This window comes from Thamnophis sirtalis, unplaced genomic scaffold (genome assembly GCF_051295495.1).
Source record: "Thamnophis sirtalis isolate CommonGarterSnake01/CBP01778 unplaced genomic scaffold, rThaSir2_p1.2 scaffold_13, whole genome shotgun sequence".
Taxonomy (NCBI): domain Eukaryota; kingdom Metazoa; phylum Chordata; class Lepidosauria; order Squamata; family Natricidae; genus Thamnophis; species Thamnophis sirtalis.
The window spans coordinates 58,074,390-58,085,346 of record NW_028261393.1 but is presented as its reverse complement, the minus strand read 5'-3'; the positions used below and the strand labels follow the sequence as shown (position 1 = coordinate 58,085,346).

The following is a 10,957-nucleotide window of genomic DNA, read 5'->3' as shown; positions in this document are numbered from 1 at the left end:
TATTATAATTTATAGGCCGCCCTTTTCCCTGAGGGGACTCAGGGCGGCTTACAAAACATGGGGAAGGGGGTACATGTCGGGATACTGCGAAACCTTGCTTTAAACAAAACGATTTAGCAGACAAGACTCTGGATGCACAATAAGTTTTGTTAGGCACTCCTCTGAAACAGCTCACGAGCCACGCCCCTTCCCAAACAAGTCTAGAGGAGACCATTTCAACGATGATATCCTTATGCAAATGAGGCAATGAGGGTCAACATAGGTCATTTGCATAACATTACAAGCCTCATTCACATAAGACAATTGGCCTTATTTCCATCACGACATCCATTCCTGCGGTAATTACGGTTGCATCTAATGGACGTTCTCTACCCACAAATGGGTCAATTAAATGAGATTACCTTGCACCAGTAGTTGAATCTATGGTAATTTGTGGAGATGCCCCACATATTTAGAATAACAAGAAAACATCTCATCCTTAATTCTTTTTAGATTAGAGAGAGAGAGAGAGAGAGAGAGAAATCGGGATGAGCCCCACCACATAGATTACTGGATACCTTTTTCATTTTAAAAGACTTCCATGGGGGTGAAATAGTTTTAAAAAGACTATGGCTGTAGCCCCTTAAAAATGGAGACCCATAAAGCAGAATTACAAAATGTGGCAGCTTCCTGGCTCTCTGTAGAGATCTCCCGAAGTCTTTTGTGATCCATGTGTATGTGTGTGTCGGTGTCTACAGCAGCGTGGAAATGCTCAATGTGTTGTTTAAGGACCACACGCCTGCGATTTTCACAATGGCCTCTTGTCAAGTAACAAGTCAGGACTAAGCTGAGGGTAGGGATGGACAAAGATGGTGTCTCAGAAGGACAACATTATGTTGGGAAGAGGGAGTTTCTCTGCGTTAATTGGCAGGTGTGAGAACCTCCGGGAAGGGCCCCTCAAAATGTTATTAAGCTTTTCTCCCCAGATATACTTCTGGATCAAAGTGCAATACTGCAGGGGATGTCCACTCTGTAGGCTACAGATGGCAATATTGGCAGGATCTAGAAGTTCGTAGACCAAGGAAATAACCGACGCGGGTTCGACAGGAAGAAGGCGTACCCTGCTTGGAAGCTACATTTTCCATTTATGGCAATTCCACGCCGGACAGATAGAACAGTTCGTGTTTTGTATAAGACAGAAAGAGAGACGGCAACAAAATTAAACTCTATGGATACAGTTACAGGAGGAAGTGGCTGTCCATCGGGGATCACCTGGGTGCCAATGAAGGAAACGGGATGGAGTGGTGACAGGGGTGGGCATGGCCATCACTATAACAAGTGTGCTTCAGTGCGAAGCCAATGGAGTCCTTGACGAATGTAACGGACCAGGTTGGTCATACTGCTGTGTTGTGTTAACGGACCCATCACCAAGTCCAAGTCTATGAAGAACTCTGAAAAACAGAGAGAAGTCTTATTTTCTGCTCATCTACCAGAGGGGCCAGTAGATTCCCAAAACAGGTGGCAAGGAATTTATTGGTTAGTTTTCTATGCTCCCAATTTTCTTATCTCTGTATCTCTGTATCTCTGTATCTCTGTATCTCTGTATCTCTGTATCTCTGTATCTCTGTATCTCTGTATCTCTGTATCTCTGTATCTCTGTATCTCTGTATCTCTGTATCTATCCATCTATCCATCTACCCATGTACCCATCTACCCATCCACCCATCTACCCATCCATCCATCCATCCATCCATCCATTCATCAATCCATCCATCCATCCATCCATCCATCCATCCATCCATCCATCCATCCATCCATCCATCCATCCATCCATCCATCCACCTATTTACCTACCTACCTTCCTATCGGTGGTGGCGCAGTGGTTAGAATGCAGTACTGCAGGCTACTTCTGCTAACTGCTGATTGCAGCAGTTTGGCAATTCAGGTCCCACCAGCTCAAGGTTGACTCATCCTTCTGAGGTGGGTCAAATGAGCACCCAGATTGTTGGGGGCAAGGGGCTGACTCTGTAAACCACTTAGAGAGGGCTGTAACACACTGTAAAGTGGTATATGTCTAAGTGCTATTGCTATTGCTATTGCTATTGCTGTCTGTCTGTCTGTCTGTCTGTCTGTCTGTCTATCTATCTATCTATCTATCATCTATCTATCATTTATCTATCTATCTATCTATTTATCTATCTATCATCTATCTATTATTTATCTATATCTATATCCTCTATATATCATCTGTCTGTCTGTCTGTCTGTCTGTCTGTCTGTCTGTCTGTCTATCTATCTATCTATCATCTGTCTGTCTGTCTGTCTATCTATCTATCTATCTATCTATCTATCATCATCATCATCATCATCATCATCATCATCATCATCATCATCATCATCTCGGAACTTATATCTAATGGGCTTGTAGTATTTCAGAATGTCTAGTTTTGAACAGAATAAGGCAGGGATCTACACTAATGGATGAAACCTTGGCAAGAGCGCTAAACTTCCACGTTCTTGTCTGAGTTCAGACATGGGCCAATATCTAGTAGCAAGTATTGGCCCTCTAGTGAGCCTTTGTGTTTTATAATGGGGGGGGGGGCTGTGTAGCTTGGTCTTTTACTTGGCTCTCTTTAAGAGAGGCCTTAAGGGGGGGGCAGGGCACCATCCTGTCCTCTCACACTCCCTTTTCCTGGAACCTCTTCACACTCGGAGCCCTGGCTGATAGGTTCCGAAGGATTAGTCCACGAGGAAGAGAAACGGAAATGTTCTGAGTCCTCCCCCTTTGGGGAAGAGAAATCCTCACCCCAAACAGTAACAAAGAGAATCAGTGAACCAGCATGCTCTATTAACTTGCAAGGTGAAGGATGCTGTCTCTAATCCAGTTTTTCTCAACCTTGGCAACTTGAAGATGTCCGGACTTCAACTCCCAAAATTCCCCAGTCAGCGAATGCTGGCTGGGGAATTCTGGGAGTTGAAGTCCGGACATCTTCAAGTTGCCAAGGTTGAGAAACACTGCTCTAATCATTATCAACATAGCCTCAGCAGATCTCCAAGGAGGAGGAGGAAGAGGAGGAGGAGGAGGAGGAGGAGGAAGAGGAGGAGGAGGAAGAGGAGGAGGAGATACCTTTGTTTTCTTTTGTCAGTTTGTCGGCCATGTCCCAATGTTCGTAGCTCCGCAAGACATTGTTGGTGATGTTGACGTGGCTGGCGGCCATGTGGTGGATCCGTTGGGGGATGCTGACCGTTCCCACCGAAGAGGAGCCCGCTGTGCTTGTGGTGCTTCCAAGGGTGCTGATGGGCGAGGGGCTCAGAGACATCGGGGAGGGCGTTTCTGTGCTCCTGGGAAAAGGACAAAGACCTGGTTGATTTGATTTCTATCCCACCTCTGGCTGTGAATCTAGTCAACCTGATCAAAGAGGTCTACGTGTAGAGTCCTTGGTGGTCTCTGAGCTTGGATAAATGTCTATGGAGATTCTCAATCGCCCAACTCATGGTGGCCCCAAAGCAGATTTTTCCAAAATTCAACTGCATCTTGGAAAGCATTTCACTTCTCATCCAAGACTTCAGTTCTTCCCTTCTTCTTCAGAACTGAAAAGGTTTCTTGAATGTGAAGTGAAAATTTTTCAAAGCAAAATCCAAGAAAGCCCAGTTGCCTTTAGGAAAAAAAGTATCTTTGTGACATCTGTGCTTGGCTGTTTTGTTGCAGACATTTCACGACCCAACTAGGGAATATCATCAGTGCTAGAAGGGAGTGAGGTTTGCTCTCTTCCTATATACAAGTGGCTTCCTCTGTTACCGGAAGTGGTCGGTGAAGAAAACCACTTGGTAATTCCTTGGAACAACCTAGCCAATGTTGGATGGACTTCCCTACTTCTATCTTAGCACTGCAGCATGAAACTAAAAGTCAGAGAAAGAAACTGCAACTATATCTCCATAAACATTTAACTATGCCTAAACATACATTTCACCCGATTCCTCCCGTCTGTAGAAATGGATGATGAACCTCTAGCTTCAATCCGGTTTTTTCACCATTTCCCTCTTTGGAGTGGAAGAGATCAGGGATCTCCAAGAGATAGTAGGAAGCATATTTCCCAGAATTCCCTGGGCATTCCTAGCACAGATGCCCCAGGAAGAACCTCAAACTATTTAACTATTAAAGATGGCCGGCCATCTTGATTCAGGAGGTCTCTTTTAAAGGGCTTGTGGGAATGCATTCTTCTTACTCCATGGGCTTTCAAGATGGCCTCAGCACCCTTTTAAACAAATAAATATACAATTCCTCTCTTTTAGCCCCAAATCTCACCGGGACACCCCAAAGTGATTTAGGGGCAGTGTTCCAAAGAGAAATCTTTGATTAACCGCTATTTTCAGTCAGATTTGTTTACTCTTTATGCTTGGTTGACTAATAAACACCAACGTGAAGTAGGACAAACGGAAACGATTCAGGTCCCCCCCCCCACCCCTTAAAAGTCTTTCAAATTTCCCTTCATGCTGTGAAGATTATTTTCAGGCTGCTAAATTAAAAAAGAACCCAGCTAGGCAATATGTTCTCAGATCCCAGGATTCCCTACGGAAGCCAATCATCAGCCCAAAGGCTGTATCTAATTTGCATATTTTATTAACATTATTCCATTGTGCTTGACAATTAATCTGCTGGATATTGTGACAAGTGCATTTTCTTTCAGCCATTTCATTTCATTTTTTTTGGGATTGAATACTTAGCATCTGTCGCTTGCTAATCTTACCCCTCCGAAATTTTCTGAACGCAACAGCCTGCTTCAGAAAGCTGATGTGGAATTTGATAGGGTTAATGTCAAATTGTGATGATGATGGGGATGTGGTGGCTCAGTGGCTAAGATGCTGAGCTTGTTGCTCAGAAGGACGGCATTTCAGTGATTTGAATCCCTAGTGCCATGGAGTAGAGTGAGCCCCCGTGACTTGTCCCAGATTCTGTCAACCTAGCAGTTCGAAAGCAGGTAAAAAATGCAAGTAGAAAAATAGGGACCATCTTTGATGGGAAAGGAACAGCGTTGCGTGCGCCTTCAGCGTTGAGTCATGCCGGCCACATGACCATGGAGACGTCTTCAGACAAGAGCTGGCTCTTGGGCTTTGAAATGGAGATGAGCACCGCCCCCTAGAGTCGGGAAGGACTAGCACATATGTGTAAGGGGAACCTTTACCTATGATGTTGATGATGATGAAGAAGAAGAATGACAGCAGGGCAGTGAGGATCAAAATATTCGTGCTAAGCACGTAGCATGTAGTCTTTTCTTTTCTCTAAAGTATCCATGACTTTTTTCAGTCTAGCTTAGTATCAAAACATAGATGGAGTTGGCATTTAATCCGTCCCATCTCAGTTTGAAATTCTCCTTCAAAAATTGGCCTATTCAGCAAAGGGTTAAAAATAGTCCTACTATGGGACCTGTTAATAAATCTCCTTTTCTTCCATTGACCATGGGGAAGATGATTGTTGGTGTGATGTTCTTCCATCAACCACTTTTGTGGAGTTATCACAAAGGTTGCTTCACCACTGGAACTGCTACCACAGGTTGATGAGATTTCCACCAACTGAGATGAGGAAGAGATGAAGAACCGCCCTTCTTGTCACAAGTCACGAGAGAAGCAATATGGTATCATGAATAGGGTGTTGGTTTATGACTGGGGAGATCATGATTCAAGGCTACCTTTAGCCAGGAAAAAGAGTGATGTTTCCCTCCTTCCTTCCTTCCTTCCTTCCTTCCTTCCTTCCTTCCTTCCTTCCTTCCTTCCTTCCTTCCTTCCTCCCTCCCTCCCTCCCTCCCTCCCTCCCTCCCTCTTCTCTTCTTCTCGTCTCTGAACTATTGTGAGGTTTTGTGTAGGGGGTTCAACCAGAAGACCTCCATGGTCCCTTCCAGCCCTATGACTATGATAAAATTGAAGTGGTGGGGGGGGGAGCTACATTATCATTTAAAAAAATGATTTTGGTAAAGGAAGAGCTGGAATTACAACTTTCCTGGGGCGGAGCAGGGAAACAATAGAATAATCCTAGAACAAAGGATGCTGAACATGTTGTGATCTTCTCATCCCTCTTAGGAAACAGCCTGAATTATTGACTAATAATTGACGGGGAGAAAAATTCAATTTGCTTCAATAGCTTAGCCCCTTTCCCTATAAACTGTTCTTAAACCCCCTTCGTGGGTGGTAGAAGGCATCACATACAACATTAATCCTATATTTCTGCCGGCATTCTTAGCGCTTTTAAATTCTTTGGCATCAAATCACCCGGATAGCGTTTTCTATGAAGTTGTCTTTTAAGTTATCTACTTGGTGCTCCGTAATCCCCCCACATGGATTTTCTTTTAACACCAACAATTAGGAAAACACCTGCCAGCTTAGAGTACTATGGTGTGGCTGCCCCCTAAGCAGAATTTTACATTCAAGCCAGACTTCAGTAACTGATTTTCTTTTTAGATTTGCATTTGAAGCTGATCAAAATTCCAAAAATCCATATAATGTGGATGAGACTTCAGAGGTATTTGATTTACCCACTGAATAGAAAGATAGAATCAAGATCATGTGGAGTGTTAACACTATAGCAGTTAGACTTATATACCGCTTCATAGGGCTTTCAGCCCTCTCTAAGCGGTTTACAGAGTCAGCATATCGCCCCCACAGTCTGGGTCCTCATTTCACCCACCTCGGAAGGATGGAAGGCTGAGTCAACCTTGAGCCGGTGAGATTAGAACCGCTGAACCGCATATAACAGTCAGCTGAAGTGGCCTGCAGTGCTGCACCCTAACCACTGCGCCACCTCGGCTCTGAACACCACTTCAATATGCCTTCACTTGGAATATACGGCATCCAGTTTTGGTCAGTGTTGAGTTGGTCACTTCGGGAGATGAAACACCTTGGTTAACAAGCAACATTGCTCTGAACCAGATCCATGTTGTCTCAAGGGTTCTGATGGAGAAGCTTCTTCCTTCTCACCTGCTTCCCGCAAGAGGCATCCTTGGCCCAGAGTTCAAGCCATCAAGGATGGAAAACAAATGGTCCTTCTTACCCTACCGTGGCTCCCTTCACTGTCTACCTCAGCATCTGCCCTGCATGATGGATGACTCTGTTGTGACAATACCTCCTGTTCTTTATGGTCTCAGACGCTCCTGGTGGCGCGTTATTCATGGTAGACAGGCTGTGTTCAGCTTGGGCGATCTCAACGTGTGCAGCCCCGCCTGATAATAAGTGCAAGTGGCACGCACCGGGTGTGCAAGATCCAAATATGTATGTGGTTAATAAAATCGAGCTTTAGGGTTGAAACCAGCTACTTTTGCACTGAATTAGAGCAAAAAAAACTGGGTGAAGATCTTCTTCTTTAAGCACCAGAAGGCTTCCAGTTTAGTAACAACGGTTATGCTATATCTTTGAAATAATTATTGGCTTTTATTATTGAAGAAATCACCGTTGGTGGGAAGAGGCAGACATTAACTTTGATCGTAAGGTTTTCTTTGTCCTCCTGGAATGAATGGTGTGGCCCTTCCTAACCATCTCCTTTATGGTCTTCAGTTGGGTTGAAGGAGGATGTGGGATCTATCAATCCATATAATAGCAATAGCACTCAGACTTATATCCGGCTTCAGGTTGAGACTGAGTCAACCTTCAGCTGGGATGGATGGATGGAGAAGGGAAGGGAGGGAGGAAGGAAGGAAAATAGCAATAGCACTTAGACTTATATACCACTTTACAGTGCTTTTACAGCCCTCTCTAATCAGTTTACAGAGTCAGCCTCTCGCCGCCAACAATCTGGGTCCTCATTTTACCATTCAGAGGGACGGAAGGCTGAGTCAACCTTGAGCCTGGTGAGACTCGAACTGCCAAATTGCAGGCAACCGGCAGTCAGCAGAAGTCGCCTACAATGCTGCACTCTAACCGCTGCACCACTACGGCTCTTCAGAATAGAAAGCTTTTTCTAATGTTCCCCATGGAACATTAACTTTAATCTAACAACTGATCTTGATTGGGCCAAAAAATGTTCCCTCTTCCCGATATCCCATTTTACAATTCCCCAAAATAATGAGAGATACTTACTTGCCTCCCCAAGGAGAAGGGGCTTGTGAAACTTTGGATGAATTCTGTTAAAAGAAAATGAAAGAGAGAGCCAATTTATTTTATTTTATTTATTAATTAGACTTATATACCGCTTCGTAGGGCTTTCAGCCCTCTCTAAGCGGTTTACAGATTTTTAGAAAATTGAGTCAGCATATCGCCCCCACAGTCTGGGTCCTCATTTCACCCACCTCGGAAGGATGGAAGGCTGAGTCAACCTTGAGCCGGTGAGATTTGAACCGCTGAACTGCAGATAACAGTCAGCTGAAGTGGCCTGCAGTACTGCACCCTAACCACTGAGCCACCTCGGCTCCAATGAAGTGGAAGAAAGCATAAAATGGCTGTGGCAAACCAAAGAACCATTTTTATTTTTAAAAAATCCAACGGGTGATGTTACAGGAGCCCACAAATGCAGTGTGTTACCTTTCAAAGCCCTTTAGCCTGAGCATTAATGTTTCACAGTGTTAGGTATCTATGGCAATATATTTACATACACAACACAGAGACATGGGAATTTATTTTATGTTTTTTGCAAAAGTGGCCACATGAAAAATCACTGGTAGGGTGGCATTTCCTGTCCGGATGGCCAATTAAACTGAATACACCATACATCCGCTTTATAAAAATTCTGGAGCCAAGCGTTGTGGCAGAGGTCTTAAAGTAAGGGGTTTTTTTTGGGGGGGGGAGTAATTTTGCAAAAAAAAATAAAAATCCTGTATCCAAACTAGTCATCCTTTATTTGACTTTGGGGAACGGTTTCTTTGAAGGAATGTCTGGAGGAGAATCCACCCCACTCTCTCCTACCACTTTCCCCTCCCACACCCTTAATGACAAGGTTGCATCCTTCACAACCTTTGATGGCTGAACACAGCCACAAACTGTTGTGTTCCAGCTGCAAAAACATGGAATTTCTCTCTCTCTTTCTCTCTGTCTCTGTCTCTCTCTCTGTGTCCCTCTCCCTTCCTCTCTCTTTTTCTCCTCTCTCTCTCTTGTTCTCTGTCTCTTCTCTTTCTGTCCCCCCTCTCTCTCCTCTCTCTCCTCTCTTTCTCTCTCCTCTCTCTCCACTCTCTCTCTTTCTCCCTCTCCCTCCCTCTTTCTTCTCTCCCTCCCTCTCCCCCTCTGTCCCTGTCCCTCTCTCTTTCTCCTCTCTTCCTCTCCCTCTCTTTCTCCCCCCTTCCCTTTCTGCATAAAAAAAGCAATTCAATGTCATTTACCTTAAAATATTCCATCAAGGATCTGGAATACTTCATTGCGTGATCCTTCTTCAGTTTAAACATTCTCAGATAGAGAAGGGATAAGCAGCGGTAGCTATAGTAATTTGGAAACACACACAAACACAAACTTGACGTTATTTCCCAAAGATGTGATCTGTGGGCACCAACCACAGTGGAAAACCACACTGTGTGAGCACTGGCCTATTTTTAAAATGATTTTTATTACAAGTTTTTATAAAGAGACAAGAGACAATATAGCGAAAGAAAGAAAAAGAAAGAAAGAGAAGGAAGGAAGGGAAAGGAAGGGAAGAAAGAAATAAGGAAGGAAGAAGGAATGGAAGGAAGGAAAAAGGAAGAAGGAAGGAAGAAAAGGGGAGGAAGAAATGGCAAGGAGGGAAGAGAGAGAAGTTAGAAGACTCTCAATTCTGGTCTTCAGTGGAAGCTTTAACCAGCTTTAATAACAAGGCAATTGAGAAAGAGGGCAATGTCTCACCAGAGGACAGCCAGTTTCTTGTCTCCTTCCGTGGCAGAAGACCCCGTGAAGTTCTTCAGTCTCATGGCGTACCTTCAGAGAGAGGATGGAAGAGCAGAGGTTGAACCGGTGGCATCAAGGAACAACGGGGGTGCCCCAGGGCACAACTGAAAGACCTCAGGGTTGTCAACAAGCAGCAGGGCACCCACTGCCCTTCCAGAGAGCAGCTGCCATCCTCGATAAACACAGTGCGAGAAATATCTCCACTCAATCAGAATAGAGCTGGAAGGGACCTTGAGGTCTTCTGGTCCAACTGCCTGCTCAAGCAGGAGCCCCTGTGCCATTTCAGACAAGGGACCCTCCAGTCTCTTAAAACCTCCAATGACGGAGCACCCACAACTTCTGAAGGCAAGGCGTTCCACGGGTGAATTGTCCTCCCTGTTAGGAAATTCCTCTTTCGTTCTAGGTTGCTTCTCTCCTTGGTTAGTTTCCATCCGTTGCTTCTTATTCTGCTGGCTCTGTCTATCTGTCTGATGGTCTGTCTGTCTGTCTCTCTCTTTCTAATGGTTATCTATCTATCTATCATCTATCTATCTATCTATCTATCTATCTATCTATCTATCTATCTATCTATCTATCTATCTATCTTATCCAAATTTTCTTCTCTCTCTCTCTCTTTCCATCCATCCCCCTCTCTCATCTACCTATATCCATCCATCCATCCATCCATCCATCCATCCATCCATCCATCCATCCATCCATCCATCCATCTATCTATCTATCTATCTATCTATCTATCTATCTATCTATCTGTCCCAAATTTCTTCTCTCCCTCTCTCCATCCATCCCCCCTCTCTCATCTATCTCTCATCTACCAGTATCCATCCATCCATCCATCCATCCATCCATCCATCCATCCATCCATCATTTATATCTATCTATCCATCTATCCATCTATCCATCTATCCATCTATCCATCTATCCATCCATCCACCCACCCACCCACCCACCCACCCACCCACCTACCTACCTATCTACCTACCTACCTACCTATCTATCTATCTCAAATTTCTTCTCTCCCTCTCTCCATCCATCCCCCTCTCTCATCTACCTGTATCCATCCATCCATCCATCCATCCATCCATCCATCCATCCATCCATCCATCCATCCATCCATCCATCCATCCATCCATCCATCCATCCATCCATCC

General features: G+C 44.5%; 1 protein-coding gene across 1 annotated transcript in view; it reads right to left on the bottom strand.

Annotated features, from left to right (window-relative positions):
* Positions 1 to 222: 222 nt before the first annotated feature.
* Positions 223 to 10,957, bottom strand: part of AFF2 (ALF transcription elongation factor 2) — a 276,604-nt gene continuing 265,869 nt past the window's right edge. Inside the window, exons 17-21 of the mRNA XM_087728202.1 lie at positions 9,768 to 9,839; positions 9,275 to 9,368; positions 8,043 to 8,086; positions 3,106 to 3,320; positions 223 to 1,430 (exon numbers count right to left, since the gene is read on the bottom strand). Of these exons, the coding sequence (XP_087584328.1) occupies positions 1,309 to 1,430; positions 3,106 to 3,320; positions 8,043 to 8,086; positions 9,275 to 9,368; positions 9,768 to 9,839 (547 nt within the window). The 3' untranslated portion in view covers positions 223 to 1,308. The remainder of the gene's footprint in view (positions 1,431 to 3,105; positions 3,321 to 8,042; positions 8,087 to 9,274; positions 9,369 to 9,767; positions 9,840 to 10,957) is intronic.